At 54.8% G+C, this 20,594-nt stretch overlaps 6 protein-coding genes across 6 annotated transcripts; 3 read left to right on the top strand and 3 right to left on the bottom strand.

Moving 5' to 3' along the window:
- Window positions 1-3,695: 3,695 nt before the first annotated feature.
- B0T26DRAFT_626212 (phosphoenolpyruvate phosphomutase-domain-containing protein) lies at window positions 3,696-4,466 on the top strand (the record flags this gene model as incomplete). Its single annotated transcript, XM_060436184.1, has 1 exon — window positions 3,696-4,466. A coding segment is annotated over one exon (771 nt), but the record flags the coding sequence as incomplete, so codon positions are not given.
- Window positions 4,467-6,253: 1,787 nt separating this feature from the next.
- On the top strand, window positions 6,254-7,891 carry B0T26DRAFT_654436 (putative amine oxidase; the record flags this gene model as incomplete). Its single annotated transcript, XM_060438546.1, has 3 exons — window positions 6,254-6,598; window positions 6,709-7,009; window positions 7,101-7,891. 3 exons carry the CDS (start codon window positions 6,254-6,256, stop codon window positions 7,889-7,891), a joined length of 1,437 nt encoding a protein of 478 aa, XP_060293394.1.
- Window positions 7,892-9,230: 1,339 nt separating this feature from the next.
- On the bottom strand, window positions 9,231-10,489 carry B0T26DRAFT_755206 (uncharacterized protein; the record flags this gene model as incomplete). The annotated part of the gene is made up of 6 exons (XM_060445928.1): window positions 9,231-9,330; window positions 9,395-9,578; window positions 9,630-9,737; window positions 9,838-9,937; window positions 10,037-10,357; window positions 10,415-10,489. The coding sequence occupies 6 exons, from the start codon at window positions 10,487-10,489 to the stop codon at window positions 9,231-9,233; spliced, it is 888 nt and encodes a 295-aa protein (XP_060293393.1).
- Window positions 10,490-11,512: 1,023 nt separating this feature from the next.
- B0T26DRAFT_679412 (uncharacterized protein) lies at window positions 11,513-13,084 on the top strand (the record flags this gene model as incomplete). The annotated part of the gene is made up of 4 exons (XM_060440355.1): window positions 11,513-11,881; window positions 11,999-12,324; window positions 12,388-12,407; window positions 12,672-13,084. 4 exons carry the CDS (start codon window positions 11,513-11,515, stop codon window positions 13,082-13,084), a joined length of 1,128 nt encoding a protein of 375 aa, XP_060293392.1.
- A 420-nt stretch (window positions 13,085-13,504) lies between these two features.
- B0T26DRAFT_654512 (uncharacterized protein) lies at window positions 13,505-14,648 on the bottom strand (the record flags this gene model as incomplete). The annotated part of the gene is made up of 2 exons (XM_060438552.1): window positions 13,505-13,737; window positions 13,847-14,648. The coding sequence occupies 2 exons, from the start codon at window positions 14,646-14,648 to the stop codon at window positions 13,505-13,507; spliced, it is 1,035 nt and encodes a 344-aa protein (XP_060293391.1).
- Window positions 14,649-15,566: 918 nt separating this feature from the next.
- Window positions 15,567-17,516, bottom strand: B0T26DRAFT_861322 (uncharacterized protein; the record flags this gene model as incomplete). Its single annotated transcript, XM_060447748.1, has 4 exons — window positions 17,419-17,516; window positions 17,096-17,348; window positions 16,356-17,042; window positions 15,567-16,238 (listed from the first exon to the last, which is right to left on the bottom strand). The coding sequence occupies exons 1-4, from the start codon at window positions 17,451-17,453 to the stop codon at window positions 15,567-15,569; spliced, it is 1,647 nt and encodes a 548-aa protein (XP_060293390.1). The 5' UTR covers window positions 17,454-17,516.
- Window positions 17,517-20,594: the final 3,078 nt, after the last annotated feature.

The following is a 20,594-nucleotide window of genomic DNA, read 5'->3' as shown; positions in this document are numbered from 1 at the left end:
CATCTTAGAGCAGCGCTTCTTTTCAAGAGCCCCAGGGGCTCCTATAAATCTCTCCTCTGCTTCATTTCTCACAATTCGTCACATCGGCCGCGCTAGCGATTTTGCGAAAGATCTCACGAAAGATTTTCGTCTGCCTTTTTCGGATTTCTTCTCCTGGATTTCTGTCCCGGATTTCCGAACCTCTTCAGACTTGACACATTTTTGCAAACAACACACCAGCAAAAATGCCCAAGGCCCCGTCACCAGCTGCCTCAATGGCCTCTTCCCACCGGATGCTTCCGTACACCCGCGGAAGCAACAGCAGAGCTTCGTCAGGACTTCCCCTCGACAACAGCGAGATCGACTTCCTGAGCCTGCCAGCCGAGATCGAGAGAGTCATTTACGGCTTCCTCTTCACCATCGACCACGCGGTCGACACCCATAACGCCCACAACCGCACAAGGCTGCGTGACAGCTACAAGTTCAGCTCCGCAACGGGCCTGCTTCGAGTTTCCCGCCTATTTTCTTTGTTCGGTTCGCTTTTGAGGCTAATATAGGTAGCTATTGTCTTCGGACAAAACCTGAGGGAGGCTTTGTTTTAGAGTCCCTTAAGGGGACAATTGCAATTAACAGTAATCATCATATAAATGGAAATACCACACACATGCGTACCTTGAGTCAGTGAGCTAGTCATGGCATATTATATTTGTTTCGGTTGTCGCATTTGTGCTTGTCTAATGCCCCTTTTAATGAGGAATGTAACTATGTATACCAATTTTCGTCTCTTTTGGTGTGTTATACCTAGGTAACTACCTTCTGGTGATGGCAATTGAAATTCGTGCACGTAAATACCCATGTCTCTATCGTGGGTTGAAACTGAAGATGTTCGGACCTGAATGTGGTCCGTAATTACATGCAACCTAGGTCTTTCGGTCGCGGTGATTCCCCTCTATCAGCCATCAAATGATACAACATTTTACCTACCTTCATTCATATATCTAGACCCCTTTCCTCGGCAGTTCTGGGGAGCATATTTTTCTAGCCTGCGGTAATGTCCATTCGGTGTAGTGTTGTAGCCCACGCCCCAGAGGCAGTTGACGGTGACGATGATGGATCAACAGAAGGAATGTCGGTTGGGAGTTCCAGCTGAGTTGCAAGCCGTACGACCGAACTTGCGGTTGTCTGAGCTGCTCTTGCCAATGTGTCTGCCCAATTCTTTGACGGAGAGTTATGGGGCGACCCTGTAGTTGAGTACACTGGAGAAGTCAGGCCCAACGGGGAATCCTCCAAAAGATCGGTTAGGACTGACCTGCCTGGTTGGCAGCCCCGGGAGCTGAGCAACAGAAGGAAAGCCACGTGGTTAACGAACGCATCCAGGTTATCCAAGCTGAGAAAGGAGCTCCAAATCGTGGCGTTTGCTGTTGAGGTTCCTGTCGCCAGCGACCTTCTGGAGAGCAGCGTACCATGCGGGCAATTCTGACGGGCGCGTCAGAATGGGCTTGTAGACGGTGTCGGTAGCGGTCGCTGCAGCTAACGAAGCCATTGTTGATTTGACTGATCGAAGGAAGGAACCAAAGATTGAAGAGAGTGGCCTGTTGGCTAAGATCACGAGCTTGGAAATGAGGTGCGGAAATGCTGTTGCGGAAGCGATTTTTGGTGGTTAGGCCGGGCTCATAACTGTTGCATTGTCACGGCATGGCGCATTGCGGGTTCCTTATCGGTCCCTTATCGCTAGCCGTGTGACATCAATTCTAGACTAAGCCCGAATAAGCTTAGTTCCCCGCGCCACGTGCACCGAACCTCGCGCCCACAAACCCTCAATCGCAGCCTTCGCGATTCTTTCCCTTTTTCCTTTCCCTTTTTCTTCTTTAGCTTAGTTTTACACTTAATCAATACGGTATTTTGCTGGCATAGTCCTTCATTTCCTATTACCCGTGACATGCATGCGATCGGAGTTGACAACGCATTGAAGTGTCTGCTAAATAAATCAGGTCTAAAGGTGCAGAAACGAGCGCTTCCTTATACCCTTTGAGAAGGGCAAGGAAAGCGTTTTAATGAGCCGTTCGGAATGAAATGAGGGCATTCTGTGGGCCAAGTATGAAGAAAAAATGAGGAAGGAAGGGAGTTGGCGTGGCATACTAACCAGGGCCTGAGAATGTGGTTCAATTCCAGGCGACATCCTTGAATTCACGCTCGGGTACCAGTGCCCGCTAAATATTTTATGTCATCCAAACTCGAAACTTGGATATTGCTGAGATTCTACTACACACAGGCGCCGATCCGTACCAGAATAGTGCGGCAGTGAATGAAACCACCATCAACGCGGTCAACCTTGCGCTCTAATACCTCTAATCACCTTCGCAGGAATCCAATCGCAGATGACCTATTTCGCTTACTCCCGGTGTTTGATCATCTTAAGGACCAAGGTCAAGATATACATCAGATATCCAGTGCTTTTTCGAAATCGTGGCAAGTGCCTGGTGTTTTCACCCAGCTATATCTATATATATAAGATCGGGAGGGTTTTGACAATGTAGAACTCCGTTGTAGCATGGAGAAGGTCAGCTTTGTGCTTATGCCTCTGAACATGGATTTATATTCGTGTTATATTTTGTTTGCTTTAATTCTTTTCTTTCTTTTGGAGGGAGCGGGGGAACGATATATTGGATTAGAAGCAAGAATAGACTGAAGAGAGCAGATAAAGTTATTGCTACATTGACAAACTCAACCTCAGTGTACCGCTTCCATGACAGGAAGTTAGAGACTCTACCCACGGAAGACGCCGAAGTGCATTTTCCGTAGGGACCGCAAGGCTTCTTGAGGGTTAGATGTTTATCTATCATTAGTTCTTGTTCCAGCCATTTCCTTTTTTCTCTGTGCATGTATTGTCAGCTTATTATTGGAATGCGCTACTCTCTAATTGAGTCTGATTTTGGTTATTATTTAGGAAGTTGAGCGGTTGATGTATTCTTGAAGAGATCAAAACAATACACCCCCTCGAATACTTCGATCATCATGTGTCCTTGATATCACCGAATTGAAGAGAAGTTACCCTAGATAATTACGACTCAAACATGAACTCCCCTCCTCCCCTTCAGCGAACGCTCTCGGAAGAACGGCACATAATTATCCCCTGGTCACTGACTCACTCGAGCACCTCGTCAACAGCTTAATAATTAAAAGCCAACCTCTGCCACCGAACGCCCAATAATGGCAGGAACCGAGTATTTACTCAGATTGTCATTGGTCAGTCGTATCACATAGCTGTCACGGCCCGTCACGTCACATGAACTCGCGTCAGGCCAAGGGCGCGCGTCTGAGAGGGAGCTTTGCAAAGCAAACCCCGCATACATGGCGCACGCACGCCCTATTGTCAAAAGCAAGTGGTTGGAATGGTTGAGAATGGCCGATTGTCCAATCGGTAAGCGGCAGTCGCGGAAAACACGACTCCGTGAACAAGGAGCTGAAATGTCCGGCGGTGCAGACATTAGTAATCAATTCGGAATCACGGGCAATGCGACTCCGCCGAGGAGAACGGCAAAACATAAGAGGACTCTCTCTGCAACACAGCTCTCTCTGCTACACAGCACACTGGGACTTGTAGATCGGCATGGAATCACACATCACACATCTCTCACCAAGGCACAGCCACAGTCACAGTCACACTTTAGTCTAGCCCTCTCAAAATGGCCATCCCCATCGCCACCACGGCCGCCAAAGCCACGGCGCTCAAGGCGCTGCACGTCCCGGGAACACCACTCCGGCTCGCCAACGTGTACGACGCGGCGTCGGCACGCGCCGTGGCCGCGCTCCCGGGGTGCCGCGCGCTCGCGACGGCCTCGTACGCGCTGGCACAGATGATCGGCAAGACGGACGAGACAATCTCGCTGGACGACACGATCTCGCTCGTGCGGCCCATCGCCGCCGTCGCGACAGACCCAAACACCAACCTGCCGCTGACGGTCGACCTGCAGGACGGCTACGCGGGGCCGGGCGACATGGCACGCCTGCGCGAGGTTGTGCGGCTGGCCATCACCGAGCTGGGCGCCGCGGGCGCGAACATCGAGGACTCGTGGCACGAGAATGCCGCTGGGGAAATGATGGGCGAGGACGAGGCGGTGGTGCGCATCGGCGCTGTGCTGGGCGCGGCGGCCGAGCTCGGCGTGCGCGACTTTGTGCTCAACGCGCGCTCCGACACGTTCCACGCAGGCGCGCCGGGGGGGCTGGACGAGTCGATCCGCCGGGGCAAGCGGTATCTGCGGGCCGGCGCCACGACGGTGTTTATCCTGTGGCCGAGAGCGGCCGAGATGCGGGCCGAGGATGTGCGGCGCGCGGCGGACGAGCTCGGCGGCATGGTCAACGTGACGTACCGGCGCGGCGGGACGCTGACGGCGGCGCACCTGGCGCGGCTGGGCGTGGCGCGCATCAGCATGGGCCCGCATTTGTATCTCGTTGCGGCTGAGGCGCGGAGCAAGGCGGCGAGCGACGAGGCGGTGGCCAATGTGCTGCGGGAGAAGGCTGGCGAGCTGTTCGGAGACGGGATGTGAGTGAACGTCTGGCTTGATGTGTGACAGGGGCCCGGGAGAGCTTCCCTATGTAATTCTGATTTCTTGGATATGTGACGATGGCTGTCGAGTTTGTTGTCTCGTTGTCGCATTCTCACGCGCCGTGGCTGCTGAGACGTCCCTTCAGGTTCCATCGTCTTCACAGGTCCATGGTGGTCCAACTTCCGTCATTAGTCCTCGTCGCCTATTACCTCCCCAGCCCTGGTGGCGACTGCTGGACACTGGCAGTTGGTCCCCGTAAACCCTCCTTCGACAAGGCGCTTGTCCGCAGCTTCTGCACTGGAGCGGAAGGAGGCTCGCAGGGCGGCAAACCCCGGAAATTTAATTATCGCCGCGCGTGCCAGGTCAGCGCCATTTCGGCGAAAGCAGCCGTGGCATGCGATGGCCTCGACGGCGTTTTGTCGTATTGATGTATCGCTGCAAAGTCCAAGATGAGAACGCCAAACGTAGACTGCCGCGGACATGATGCTTACCAACACGACCAGACGAGTCAGCCAGCGAACCAAGAAACGCGGACTCGGCCTTTTGCTGACGCGCGCCAGTATCCAGCGTCCAGCGTCCAGCGTCCCGTGACCAGGGCCGGTGGCGGCCTGGAGCGAGCACCATTAACATCTCAAACGGCGCTTGGCTGGTGACAGAGCCAGACAGCCACCAGGCGTGCGGGCGTGTGGGCGTGCGGCGCTTCGAAGTTGGCCGCAAAACCCCGCCGCAACCGCGCGCGCGCACACACAAGTAGGGGAAACAAGCACCCCCAAAACCCGGTACCCGTAGCGTTTCACCGTAGTGCTGCACGCGGGGCCGGCCGCGTGGGGGCCAGCCGGCCGCCGCCCCACCACAAAGTCGCCCCTTTTCCAGACCCTCGCGACCAAAACACACAGCCTAACCAACAAGCCAACAAGACAGTCGCAAAAAGGACCACCAAACACTTTTCTCCTCAATTGTGCTTGGGCGAGGCAGGGAATACGGCCAACAGCCGCCGCGGTGTTGACCCAAAATATCTTTTTTTCCCTCTTCGCCCGCTCGGCTTTCGGGCGGATTTCCGCTAGCGTCCTTCTGTCCCTCCTTTTTTGCCCCGTAGGCTGCTAGTTAGAGAGCCTCATTTTTCGAGACGCCGTTTAGCCGTGATGTCACGCACAATGCCATCTTTGCGCTTGCCCACATCACTCACGCACGGGTTTCTGCCAGCCCTTTTGGCCTTGCCTCGTGGCCCTCGAAACACTCGGCCAGCTCACTCCCCCCCCACATACATCAAACAAAGGGCGACACGCCAAAAACGGGATTCGGACGACCGCCGTTTGCCGCCGCCCGCCCGCATTTCTACGTCGGCTGTGCTCACACTCCTCTTCTTTTCCCTCTCTTTTGTCCTTCCCCGCGAGCAAGAAAGGTTCGAGTCTTTTTGTCCTTTTGCGAGCAGTGATTATACCATAGCACCCTTCCAAGCTTCCCCCGCCACTCTCGGTTCTGTCGATCGATCCCGCTGCCACACACGCGCAACTTAAAATTGCTCAAAGATCTTGGCTTCTTCGATATATTAGCGCCGATCAAGTGAACGCATAGTTCACTACTCCTCCCTTCCTCGCGCCGCGACGCCTGTTGACTTGGGCGCCATGGCCGAGGAAGCCGTAGCAGCAGCGGCAGAACGGGCCGCCGCCGTCAGTGCTGCTGCTACCGCCCATGACCACGTCGCCGCTGCAAAAGTGGAAGCGGACATGGTTGTGGATGTGGTGGTGGTGGGCGCGGGGCTCAGCGGGCTGCGCGCCGCCGTCGAGGTGCACCGCGCGGGGCTGACGTGCGTGGTGCTCGAGGCCATGGACCGCGTCGGCGGCAAGGTGCTCTCGGTCGACGCGGCGCCCGCGCTCGACGGCCAGGGCGAGGGCTCGCGGCGCAAGGTCGTCGATCTCGGCGCCGCCTGGATCAACGACACGTCGCAGAGCGAGATGTTCGCCCTTGCCAACAGGTTCAAGCTCGACCTCATCGAGCAGCGCATCGCCGGCCGCTACCTCCGCCAGGAGCGTGACGGGGGTGTCGTGCAGTACCCCTTGGGCTTTGGCGAAGTGAGTGTTGCCTTTTCTTGCCTGCTTGAGTAGGAGAAGTGTGTCTGTTTGTGATTTGAATGGAGAAAAGACCACGGACAGACGCTAATCGAATGACCTTGCAAATACAGGATATAGAAGACCCCCAGGTCATCGGCGTGTACCAGATGATCAAGCACCTGTCCGAGAGCTGGCTCGGCCCCGACGCCAAGGCGTTCGACTCGGTGACGTTCAGGGCGCTGGCCGAGGCCAACTTCCCGGACAACCAGGCGGTGGGCGAAGCGGCTGATTTCCTGGCGGGCGCGCTGCTCGGCGTCGGCGCCGACGAGATCAGCGCCCTGTTCATGATCGAGCACACCAAGAGCGGGACGGGGCTGGAGAACATGGCGTCAGACCTGCCCGACGGGGGCCAGTATCTGCGGGTCCGCCAAGGTGAGAGACACAGTGCTTTGCCTTTCCAGTGATCGTGATTGTCCTGCACTTGGCAGTGTAGACCAGTGGCTGACTCCTCATCTCTTCACAGGCGCACAGTCCTTCGCTACGGGCCTCGAAAAGCTCTTGCCTCGGGGCACAGTGCATCTCAAGTCGCCCGTGACCAAGATCACGCAGAACCTCGACGGCGGGTGCATCACGACGACAGACAAAGGAAGCATATTCCACAGCAAAAAGGTCATCATGTCGCTTCCGACGCCGCTGCATAACACGGTGATCTTCGACCCGCCCCTACCCGGCGCGCGGCAAGAGCTCGCGGAGCGCACGGCGCTAGGGTACCACGCCAAGGTGGTGCTAGTGTTTGCGAGCCCGTGGTGGCGCGAGGCGCGGCTGTCGGGGGTGATGGAGTCGACCACAACAGGACCGATCGCGTTCACGCGCGACACCTGCAGCGAGGAGGACGGACAGTACAGCATCACGTGCTTCATGGTGGGCGAGCGCGGGCGCGAGTGGTCGGATCTGAGCGCCGCCGAGCGCGAGGAGCAGGTGCTGGAGCACTTTTACGAAGTGTTCCGCGGCGCGCTGCCCGAGGACGACCTGCCGCGCCCCGTCAACGTCATCGAGAAGGAGTGGACCAAGGACCCCTGGATCCGCGGCGGGCCCACCCCCGTCATGCCCCCCGACTTGTTCGACACGACTGCCGGGGCTGCGCTGTACGTGCCCTTTAGGGACGTGCATTTTGTGGGTGCCGAGATGGCCGATGTTTGGAGGGGCTACATGGAGGGCGCCGTAAGGTCGGGCATCTCGGGGGCTGAGGAGGTCATTGGACGTTTGCAGAATGTAGGATTGGGACTCGACCATGAGATACACTCAAGGCTCTAAAACTGGCCTGAAGATGGGGGCAGAAATAGTTAGGCCGCTTCTAGGTCTTGGCTGTGCAGTACCGATCGGTTAGGGGCGAGATTGAAGTTTGAGAGCGGGCAAAGATTGAAGTGCTTCGGTGCCCCGTGTCTTATTCCTAACGCCTACCCAAGGTACGGTACCTATTGTCTCGCACAGTCAGAGAGAAAGTAGGATAAGCTCCTACACAAATTATCTTGCGTTAGTTAGAAGACCAGTGCGTACTCCCACGAGGGTTGGTCATAAGAAATTGAGAAGTCGCTCACTCGGTTACCAAATGTTTTAGCGAGACACAGGTGCTTTCTGTTCCTCGTGCCAGTCTTTGCCAATTCCCATTGTCAGGCTGGTGGACAAGCACTAGCCGGCATTCGTAGTTCGTTCGCCAAAGATGCGTTTCAGCTCAGCGTCGTACGCCTGACTGTCAGCTGACTTCTTCCGAACCATTGTTTCCACCTTCTCGCATCAGGACTGCGATACGGTTATCTCGGTATCGGTATAATGGAAGCCTTATGAGCAAAGAGCGGCCAGAAATAGGGGGTTGGTAAGGCTCAGCGTCGATCCACGGATAAACCCCACGGGAACTTTTGATACAAGGGATGCCCCTGAGACATACCTACATGACAGTTAGTTGTGAAGCGTGGAAGCAGTTGCTATAACCTAGCGGACCTACCAGCGCGCTGCGAACAGTCGAGGAAGCTATATGCTTCACGAATCTAGACCTAACCAAGATTCTAGATGCTTGTGTACAGTGTATTTTCCCGAAGTTGACAGCCTACCACGCACGCTTTGTGCCAGGCAGCACTCGTGTGGCGGGCGGCCTTGCTTGGCCGGCGCAGCCGTTTGACGCTTAGATAGAATGCTCGGTTTCCCACATCTCGAGTCGATTATCCCACCCCTTTACCAAGCCTCTTCGTTTAGTAGCTGACCTTTGCAGAAATATGGGCCCGCGCCACGCACAAAAGACAAACACGACCTTGAACGATGGCCGACACCGGAGATAAAGGCCAAGGCGGAGGCGGGGGCGATCACTCTTCCGGCGAGTACAGCGGTGTGGTCGAGCAAGCATCTGTTGGCATGAGTGGAAATGCACAAGACTTGGCGATTCCCACTCTGTCGGCTAATGCTGTCGTGCTAGGAGGGCTGGCAAGAAAAAGGAAGAAGAAACCGATAAGAACGAGAAGTCGACGAATGGGTAAAGAGACAATGGGGGCCACGTTCCACTGCCGCTCCCACACTTCCGAACTGCCTTGCTCTATTCGTTTTCCCTCATTCGGCTATTGCAACGAAATTCATTCAATAATGGTCCTTACAAGGCGTCCGCTCATTCGCCAAAGATACGCTTCAGCTCAGCGTCATACTTCTCCCTGTCAACTAGCTTCTTCTGGATCACTTCTTCTTCTCGCACCAGAATTGTGAGACAGCTTTCTCGGTATCGGTGGAGAGGTAGCGATGAAAGGGCCGTGTCGATGGTCTGGTCGGATATACCGGTGCGAAAATACCCGGAGCAGTGTCTTGACAGCCATCTGGCTGCGACAGTCGTTTGCGCTGTAGATGGCGTTCGGCTGGCCGAGGAAGCGACGGTCGTGGAAAGTGAGTATCCCGGACGCGAGGGCGTCAGTGCATTTGAACGTGTCTTCGCGCTGCATTGTCCTCGGGGCGCCGTCGTTTTCTGACAGCACTTTAGTACAGTTGAGGGGGCGGTTTCTCAGGGATGTAGTACCGTCGCTGGCGAACTGAAAGGCTCCAATTTGTAGCTGAGGGAGACGTGCCAGGGAAAGCATTATCTTGGACATGCCGCGGAACAGTCTTTCCCTCCGGGCAGCGTCGCCTATGTATTTGACAGCATCTGCTGCCCCGATTCAGGATCGATGTACTCTAGTAGTAAATACGCAGAGTTTATACTGTGGCGGGTTGGGTTGGGAATGTACTAGGAGAGTGGATATCCGAGCAGGCCGTAGACGAGCGCCAGAACACGCGGGCAATGCGGAACAGGAACGGCCTACGACTAGCATGGGTGAACCAAGTGCACTGGTTTGGTTACAGTACAGTACCTTGTGAGGGAAGCGACAAAGGGGGCTAGAGGTGGCTAGAGGAAAAAAAGGACTGGTGCGGGCGGCCAGGACTTACATGGCGGCCGTCCAAAAAGCCAAAGCCATAGAGACGAGGGATGCGAATGTCAGGGCATTTCTCTTGCATCCACACATATGCCCCGACTTCGCAGCCGAGCTTCTCGTCGACGGTGCCGGGATATCGAGCTTCGGCGAGCTTGTGCGGCATGGCGCAACGAAACACGACCTTGCTGGACTGGCGACCGGACTTCACGTCGACCAAAACACAGATATTGAAGCCGCCTCGGGTCCATTTGTGGCGTTCCAGCACGGTGCACGCGTCGTGCTTGCCCAGTCCGAGGTGCTGCCGCGTGAGGGCCTCGATCGACTTTTTCTGCCGCTAGAGGTCCTCGACCAGCGCCTTGAAGGCCGGACCATGGGCAAGGCGGCTGATGACGTTGAATTCTTCCTTAGAGGCTGACTCAAAGGTCGTGATGGGACCCCGGCCCCGGATTTCCAGTGCAGCCGGCATGGGCGGGCGGCGACGCGATTGAACCGTCGCGTTATAGAGGCCCAGCCCTGTAATTTAGGCACTGTGGGTTCCTGGATGGTAAGGTGGGTGATTGACGAGCCACGTTGGTCGGCGCATGCAATTGTCACGGAAAGGGCGGCCTATTGATGATTTCAAAGTTCAAGAACAAATACCCGGCGGCATCTGCCTGCTGGATTGTTGGTCTTCCCGGGGTGGAGACGGAGACGGAGACGCTCCGAAGTCTGGACGGCGGTGGACCTGGCGGCTGGTGCCCGAAGAAATGGGAAGTAGGACTGGATGCAGTGCGCTGTGGAAATTCGGAGGCTAGGGCAATGGTTTTGAATCCATGGTCTGTGCGCTCTGCCACAATCCCAGCCACCATGGACCGCTGGACTGCGCAGAGGGAGCACGCATTTGCCAGGGGTTGAAAACAGCATCATGCAAACGATTGAAGGGCGCCAAGGCTGTGCGCAAATTTTAATGAACAAATAAGAAATAAAACTGGAAGAATGTTTGGTTCAGCCCCGATTCAACTGTGGTCTGGGGACCCGAACTTTGGGGTGTAATTGCCTTAACTTCCTTCACTTTTAAGGTGCTAAGAAATTCCCTTCTGTTTCCGTTTCCTATTTTGCAGCCCGTGTAATCTTCCCACGTTTACGGTTATGCGGGAAGGAGCAGACCGTCTCCTACAGCCACTTACAACCCCGCGTTACCACCACTGAGCCATGCACGTATCCTCCGGCTCTTTCCACAACTCCAGCTTTAGCTCCAGTTCCAGCACAGCCAACGGCTTCGGCGCCTTTCTCCGATTCTACACAGCAGAGACATGCTTCGTCTCTGGTGCAGACGACGCGCAGCACCAGTTTCCCTCCTCGCACTCAGACATTCTAAACGCAGCGTCCCTCCTCAAATTAAAATGCGACAAAACACAGCAAGAATTCCACGAGACCGCCTTCCCGCAAATCGCCCACGCCAATCAAGAAGCGGCAGCGAGGTTGGTCGTGACTCGTCAAGGTGGCATTCATGATCGAATGCGCCTCCAAGGACGGATTCTCAGCCCGGTACCGAGTCCAGGACGGCGCCAACTTTCCGGTCAAGTGGCAGCCCGTCCAGACATTCGTCGACTTCATCGAGTCAACCTTCCCCCATGACGCCTCGAGCTCAGTGCCCCTACGAGCCTTCACCGGAGACAGAGGCCTCAAGGCGTGGAAGCTGAAGGCGTGGAAGCTGAGGGCGCGATATGCAGCCCGCATCGTGCCGACCAACGACCTCGTCCAGCATCTCCTGTACGACCGCCGCACTGGGACCCTGAGCGTCTTCCACCAGACAGCCTGGCTCAAGGCCAAATTCGGCACTCTGCGGGATAGAGTCTTGCCACGCCCGCCCAGACAGGTATTCAAAGGTTGGTTCAATGGGCGCCTCCTTTCCGAGACCGGTATTTGATTCACGAATCAACCCCAATGTCTCTAACGCCCTGCCCGTCCCCACAGCGGAACGCTGCCCGCGCAGCTGCTGGTGGAGACGCTGCTGTCCATCTACAACGTGCTCTTCCCGCTGTCGGTCGATAAGCGGTCGCTCAAGCTGGCGCGGAGCCTCGTGCACTACCCGGCCGCGAGCGCGCGCTTCGACCCCAACCTGCTCGTCGACGACGGGCTGGTCCGCGATCTGCCCGACCACGCGGACGACTTCCATTTCGTCTACTGGGCCGAGCGCGACGCCCTGACCGTCGCCCTCAACGGTCTGTTTCTTGCAGAACTGTTTGGCCTGCTAGGCGTCGTCGTAGGCATCGCGCAGCTAGTCGTGTCGTATCTGGCGTGGGAGTACCCCACTCCGTTGTAAGAGTAGACAGTTCAGTTGGTCTGTGTGGAAAGATGACAGTCATGCCCGAGTCTGACAAGGACCTTTGACGAGGAAGAATGTAACAAAAGAACCTTTCCTAGAATGGAATGTTTAAATCGGGGGTTTCTAAGAACACAAAGAACAGGATAATAGCCTTTTCATTTGTCTGGGAGCGACCTTCATCTAATTTTCTCGGCCATGAACTGCACAGTGCAGGTATAAAACTCCGCCATGCGACCCTATCCATTACCCAGGCAAACACCCAGAACAGTTTCAACAGGAGAAAACAAAAAAGCTAGAGCCACTATACTTAACCACAACCACCGCTACGATCCCCCGTTAGTTTTCGGAAATCAGCATGAGACTCGCGCAACAATTTTTCTCGCCATCCTCCCCATTGCGTTCCTCTGGAGCGTCCTCTTCACCGCGCGGGCCATATACAAGGCTTTCGTCCAGTCCATGACACTGATCCTCGAGAACACGGCGGTGACGTTTTACTGGCTCAGCCTACTGGTGCCCGTGTTGGCCATTCTGGTATTCTCGTCGACGGTGAGAAACGGCTGGAAACCGCTTGTTTTGGCCGCGCTCGCATCCCTGTGGTGGTACAGCTATTCGAACTTCGAGACGCGCACATACACCTACGTGCACTTCGCCATCACGGTCTTCTGCCTCGACGAGGCCGTCGGGATTGTCGTCACAAACGCCATCGCAGAATACGGCCCGGCGCTCACCGTGGCAAAGGTGTTCCTTGGCTAACCATTGACTTCCCAAGCATCATTATTTGGAAATGGAAGGCTGTCGAATTTATACGCTATAGAATATAATTATATAGATTAGTCTGCAGAACTAATTGGCTAAGGCGATAGTAAGAGTCTGATACTCTAGAAATAGGCACCACTTGCCGCCTGGTGATCACACATCTGATTCTGATTCTGATTCTGCTCCTTTGAACGGACGTGTTCGTGTCACAAACATAGACACTGTGCTGCGCTCGTAACTCCCCCAACAATAATTAACAACATGAAATATTTACCAACTCCTGACTATGACCCATTCACTACCACACAACTGCACCCCACCCGAGGGAAAATCAAGTGACCGTGTCGTTTTCATAATAATTAATTATCCGCAAAAAGGACAAGAAATAATCGAATGCACCTACCACTTGACACTTGTTCAACTGTCCATCGACACGGTCGTGGCCGCCGTGGCGCCGGCGTCGACGGGCAGCACGGCGCCCGTGATCCACCGCGCCTCGTCGCCGGCAAAGAACCGGACTGCGCTGGCAGTGTCCCAGGCGTTGCCCTCCGTCTGCAGCAGGCTGCGGCGGCGGCGCGCCTCGCGCATCTCGCCGCTCATCAGCCCGCCACCACCGCCCGCGTGCATCATCATGGGCGTGTACAACATCCCTGTTCGTTCCCTCATCAGCGTGGCTTCGTTTTCGCTTGGGATATAGTTACACGGTGTCTCTCGCCCGGAGGCATCTTTTGTGGCATCAAACAGGAAACAACGACTCACCCGGACACACGCAATTAACCCGAATCCCATCTCGCCCATGGTGCGCCGCCATGGCGCGCGTCATATTGACCACAGCACCTTTACTCGTCGGATACACGAGATTGTTCGGTGTACCGCCGCGCAGCCCAGCGACAGAACCAATATTGACAATACTGCCGCGGCACCCCTGCGCGCCATCATCGTTCTTGTTGGCGAGCATGGCCGGGATCGCACACCGCGCCATCAGCATCATGCTGGTGACGTTGGCGTGCAGGCCGGCCGTCCACGCCGCGACGTTGACGTCGACGGCCGTCCCGCGCGCCCCCAGCACGCCGACCACGTTGACTAGGATGTCGACGCGCCCGTACGCTGCCAGCGCCGCGGCGATCACGCGCTGGCAGTCCTGCTCGCGCGTCACGTCGCCTTCGACGGCCAGTGCTGCGGCGTGTTGTCTGTCGGTGTTGCTAGTGCTGTTGCCGGAGGAGATCATGGCCACGGTGCGCTCGGCCAGTGGCAGCTGCCTGTCGACGCACACGACCGCTGCGCCGTTCTCGGCTAGCAGCAGGGCTGTTGCGCGCCCGTTGCCAATGTGCGAGCCCTGGCTGCCGGCGCCCGTCACGATGGCTACTTTGCCGCGCAGATGCCGGCATGGCTTGCGTGGTGTGTCGGATGTGCTAGATTGTGGTGGCGAGGATGTGGAGAAGAGGGAGCCAGAGGAGCCGTTGAGTGGTGGTTGCTGCCAGCGCCGAGGTAGGGGATTGTGGAATCTTCTGGGGCCTAAGGGGGCTCTGGAAATTGCGTTTGAAATTTTTAGTGTAGCCATGGTTCGAGGTCTAGCAAGGTGCTCTGATGTCTGTGGAGGGGAGGGGAAGGTTGGTACAAAGAGTTCGACTCGAGCTTCCCCGCCTTTCAACAGTGCGTTCCCCCCTTCATCTTGTGACGGACTCGAGCCACAAGCCACAAGCGTACATATCTGGCAAGCAGCTTTGATTAGTTTCGCGTAGGCTAGCAGCTACTATTTTAATATTTTGCCTCATCTTAGGTTTCTGCCTTGGAGCCAGGAAGCATACACATATTGTATTTTAAGTTACTGTGAATTAGTTTCTGATGCTAATAATTCTTGATTTCGGGCAAGTTCCCGCATCTCCTACGTCAGCTGCGTCGTCAGCCCTTCATTGACCTCTTACTGAAAATCTCTCTGGTCTCTTAAAATTAGTTGTTTGGATGTTATAGTGTTGCCTCTTGCCCAAGCCAGCTTACTTGCCGTGCTATAGGTACCTACCTAGGAAGAAGAGCAAAAGACAGTGAGGTATCCCCTTGGCTGGGGGGGACTACATATCTCCTCTAACCCCTTTTTAAACGTAAGATATCTAAACTTTGGAATATGTGATGCGTCGTATCGATCTATTCTGCAAGCTGCTTGGCTCGTTGACTATCGCGCTCATTGCCGCTACGTCTGTCTCGGTTGCTGTCTATTCGGCTCTCGGGATGAATGCAATCTCAGTCTTGGTAGAATATCTTTGTATCGAGAGGGTACACGACCCAAAATTGCCTTGCTGCTCGGGTTATCGACGTGCGTTTGCGATAGTCGGGTCTGGTTGGACAAGGGAGCAAGGCAGCCGTCGAATCTGCAAACTTGGGCCACTAAGCCAGGCTGTAGAAACCCATCTTAGATCGTTCGGCAGAGGGCCCAGAAGAGATGATTGCTAGGTCTCTGGCAGGACCATGCGCTTGGGTCGATTTAAAGATGTGGTAAGTACTGCGTCCACTCAGTGCTGCTGTAGGCTCCAGAAGGGAGACTTCTCAGGCTAACAAACGCTTCCACGACTAGGTAGATACGAGCCAAGACATAGAAGACGGCGGCGGGAAATGCCAGGAAGAACAAGCCAATCTGAATCCAGGAGATCCAGAACCAGTGATTCCCTGAACAACCGATTTCCCCTTTAATCGTTTCCTTGTCCAGGACAGCATCAGAGAAGAAGACCAGCCAGAGAGTTGCTGCCACAGGTCCGCAGGTCGCGACATATACACAAGATGTCTTCCAGACAACAAGCTCATGTCCTGATGGAAAGTGGTCGTTCCAAGCTGCTGCGTGTATCGCTCCGTAAGCGAGTGCACAGACGACGAGAACGATTAGGAGCTCAAGACCCAAGTTCCGGAGGATACGGGTGGTGTAGTTGTACTGTATATCCTCTACCCCGCACATGCCTGGGCCGCCTGAAACGGTTCTGATATGATCTCGCAGTGCGTGTAACACAGGTCCGGATGGGTCAAGCGGTGGACATATATGCTCCATGGGTGATGTGACTGTAGCGCGCTTGAGGAGAGACGGGAGTTCTGGAAAGTCGCGGATACACTGGCGAAACAGCTCCCATCTTCTCAGGGTAACACGGTCCAGTCTTATGGGATACGGCTTACCCCAATTTCTGGAGTATTTAATCCCGATTCCAACCGAGACCACGACCTCGGAAGCCATGAGTCCTATCCCCACAGGTTTTGTTCCGCTCTCGGCTGCTATGCTGGGGGTGACATATTGCCTTGAAGTGCTGTCATCTGGCAAGAGTTTCCGGTAGAATGCAGAGCCGCGTGATAGATCGAATAGCATGACGTGGTCGGCGCTTACGCTCTGGGATGATGTGTCCTCGTATGAAGCCAGAGGGTGCGGCTGCAAAGTATCTAGTAGTGCTCTGGGATCATCAATCCAGTAGATGTCGTCGCATTCTGCCAAGGGTCTCGACGAGTTTCCGCCCAGTCTTGAGCCAAATCTTTTGCTGCTCAGCCTGCTGAACATCCACATTAGAGCAGCCACAGGTGCTGCCCACTCTCCATCCACGACTGTAGGATCACAAATGTCCAAAGGTTTTTCCCACCACAAGAAATAGGTCGCCAAGGCGCATACTGCATGCGCCATGGTGGTAAGCTCGAGCGGTGTGACAGGCAACTTCATGGCCCACCTCGTCAGCAGTTGGAGCGTGAACCAGCCGCTCTGGGCAACGACGATGAGCTTCGCAAGGCCATCTGCATTGCTCTTGTCTAAAATATAGTCTTTCGACACCGGGGGGAGGAGTCCCATTTTCGCCAGGGCCGCGGTGCCCTCCGGGAGAAGATACAATCTTGGCGAGCCCGGAATATAAGGGTCTTGGCCTTCCTGCGCCGTGTTCAACACGAATCCTCCCATTGTTGCGTAGAAGCTATGCGTCATTGTCCAAAGTCTGTACTGGTCCAAGGTCAGAATAAGTCCCTCGTCCACACTACTCCATACCGACTTACTGTGTCTCCTGGCACCTCCCTCATCTGACCCAAGAGGCGGGTTGCTTGCCGTCTTTGACACCACGCAACAAAGACAACGAGTTCCGGAGCAAAACATCCCATCAACACCCACTTTCCTTTTCGCATGCACGCAGCAAACGCCGTCAGATTGGGTGCGGGGATGTTGAGGTGCAGTGCTGTATAGACACACAAGACTAGGGTCATGATACAACTTCTTAGGATGCCGAATGTTCCACGGCCCTCTGGTTCAGGTCTGTCACAGACGTTCGTTAGTAAATTATCTGTCTATTGCAGCATAATTGGCCATTGATACGTATACGTACACCCATCCCGTCACTATAGTACTGTTCGTCGCCATTCGTGATCCCGTACAGCTAGATAGAAGGGTCCGTTGACAAGCGGGTTTCGAGAATTTGAAATGTTGTGACGTGGGGAAAAGTTGAGCAGGCTCTCATGGCAGTAGCGGGATTTGTGGTGCATTCTGCGGCTGAGCCCCCTCAAGCCAGGCCCCTTGCCTAGCCAATCAGTCGTTACCATCCTCGCCAAAGGGCAAGCTAAAAACTAGCCAAGGCCCTGGCCCCTGTTCCCTGTCGTCTCTATTCCACAGATCGCCAGTGGCTTAAGCATCCGTACACACACACTGTCAAGGCGAGTTCACTGTAGGTCACGAATCCCCCTTGTACTGGTTGGGCTGCACGAAGGTGGGGCAGCCCGGCCAGTACAAGGGGGATTCGTGACACTACTAAGGCTATATTCGTATAGGCCTTTGGGGAGCTCTATATAGAGGTCTACGTCTATCTTGAAGTTAAGGAAGGCTCTGTCACCGCACACAACCACATGAGACAAGGCTGCAATAATGCTGCTGTATTCGTAAAATCAAAGGTAAAGAAAGAAATAGGGAAAGAAGTTTCAAGGCTTGTGCGGGCCGCGGGGCTTTCGGGCTGGGTTGTGGATCACGTGTTGGGCTTGGCACGGGCAAGCCTCGACCCCACTGTCTCCAAATCCTGTGTCCATGGCTCAGCCTGGGTGGCGCTAATCACACTGCCCACCACCTAGTTGTTCTAGCGCCTGCCGTGACAGGCTCCTACGAAGTCGACCTATTAACCCTAACCTAGTGGCACTCAGATATCTCCCAATTCCAGACTGTTGCGAAAACCTCAAAGCGATAATCGGCGGTAGCCCGTTTAACTTGGCAAGATATTTGAATTAGAGGTTCGTGGGCTTGTCGGCGTCTGGAAAACTAGGAATCTGTTGACCGCGAAGAACGTTTTTCCATTCGAGCTGAAAGAGGCTCGAGGCATCTGAATTGATGTACTGTGTTGCTATGGTTTGACAAACATTATTCAGTCTTATTGAAGCGGTGAAAGACACCAAAGCACAACAACCTCCGGTTCGCCTTACAAAGTACTGGTAGAGTAATTAATCCATAGTCGGGAAAAAGGCACCACTGCATGCACATGTGCAGGCATCTCAATTCACGGTATAAGACGTGGTTTCCAATAAAAGGCTAGAAAAAAGAAAAGGGTAAATAGCCATGCTGACGATTCATCAGAGGGAGGTTGGGCCGAGAAAAGAAAAGAAAGAAACCGTGCAGAATTGCATTGGATGAGGGTGTAAACGGATCCCTTGTTATTCCGCCCCCTGAACTCCTAGTCATTATTGGAAAAAAAGCCAACCCCTCTTCTCCGCCTACAAACATGTGTGCCTGAGATATGGCTGCTGTTATGAGTTCACCCTTCCCCTCGTCGTCATCCATCCCAGTGACTAATTAATGAGTGCCTTCTAACTTTACGGCGAGCCTCAAGAATTCCTCCCGCAGTTCGTCCGACACGGCGTGTCTGTGGGCAAAGAATTCTGTCGCCGTGAGCCCCGATTTGTTCTTTACGTACTGATCCACCCCTTCGAGCTTTTGGCTGGCCAGAATGCCCATTGTCTTGGCGTTTCCGGCCATTGCCGCCATATGGAGTATTGTGCCGACGCTCCCGACATGTAAGTAGTTGGCCCCTAACGGGAAAAGTAGACGGATTTATTCGTGAGCGTTCCCGAGAATTGCGTTCTCGAGTGGGTTGTCTCCGTCCCAGTCAAGTTCTTCTATGTCCACTCCTTGCTCAACAAGGTAGCGAGTCATGTGGACGTTGCCGACTGCTCTGCACAACAATGGTGCCTTGATTTCTTTCCGGTTTTTTCCAAGACTACAGCCTCGCTGTGCTAGTCTCCGCACCACATGAAAGCTCCCGAAATCGATCGCGCTGTTGATTGGCCCTTCGTACCAGGCGCAACGGTTTCGGCGTTTATATCCGCTCCAGCCTCGAGCAAGAGATCTACGCAATGACCATAATCTTCGTCTCTTCCCCCGCTTCCCTTGTGCTACGAAGTGGAGCGCTGTATTATATGATCGCTGGTCTGTGATATCAAAGCTGGCGCTGGCGGTGAGCAGTTCTCGAACTGCCACCGGATCCCCTCGAGCCGCCGCATAGTGCAATGCTGTACGACCACTGTCATCTAGGGCGTTCAAAGCTTTGGTGAAACTCTGCATCGCCTAGCGATTTTCTGAGCGATCGCAGGGTTGAGGCGAGGGGAACATGCAGTATCCCAGTCACCACTTTGTGAATAAGGGTCATACCCATATCACCGAGACGACCAAATATTGAAACCAAGTCCATTATTCGGGCAAATTCGGGTGGAATTTCGGTTTCATTGAATTCCACCAGTGTCCTAGCAAAATCTACTCAGAATGACTCACCCCTATCGTTTTTATAGTCAGGGTCCGTGACGCGAGGACGAGTTCCTAGACCCTCGGTGGGCCGCGCAGGCAAAACTGCCTGGAGTTCTGACCGACTGGGCGCGGCCGCTTGCGAATCTGTTGGAATCAACCGTGGCCACGTCCGCATTCGCCGCCTAGGACTCGGCGTGCCCGACTAGATCGCTCCCTTAGCCAACATCTCCGATGTGCTGTCGCACTACTATGGCGCCTTTTTGGCCAATACCACCGAGTAGCAGTCCAAACTCTGGAACATGTCGTCTGGCCTGGCGTCGTAGTACGATGCAGCCGTGAGCCTCTCCGAGTCCATGCTCCCGACCTTGGCGAACGTGTCCCTCACGGGGAACATCGGCCTTGTTGGATGTAGCGTTCAAAGTTCTCGACCTGGAGTCCAAAATCCCAAGCTGGAGAAATATATTTCTCATGGGGGGCCAACTGGTACACAGACCCGATAATGGGCGACATGCACATCACGGACAACGCGGCGAAGAACTGGGGGCAGCTTCCGAGCTAGGATGTCGGCAGCGACGATTTCTTGGTCAGCGACTGGTTGATGAAAGGGCTCGAGGGCGTCGTGGATATCGCGGTGCCTTTGATGGAGTACATCATTCATGATTGAACAAGGTAAGCAGGCCCGGCGGTCATGTTGAGTTCCTTAGAGGCTGCTGGAGCGATTCGAGTCTAGCTCACCAAGGCGAGGTCGACTCACTCTGATGACTTCACGATGGAGGAATGTCT

The sequence above is a fragment of the Lasiosphaeria miniovina genome, assembly GCF_030549165.1.
Source record: "Lasiosphaeria miniovina strain SMH2392-1A chromosome Unknown B0T26scaffold_6, whole genome shotgun sequence".
Lineage (NCBI taxonomy): Eukaryota > Fungi > Ascomycota > Sordariomycetes > Sordariales > Lasiosphaeriaceae > Lasiosphaeria > Lasiosphaeria miniovina.
Note: the sequence above shows the minus strand (reverse complement) of the source record. Positions and strands in the feature narration are given on the sequence as shown.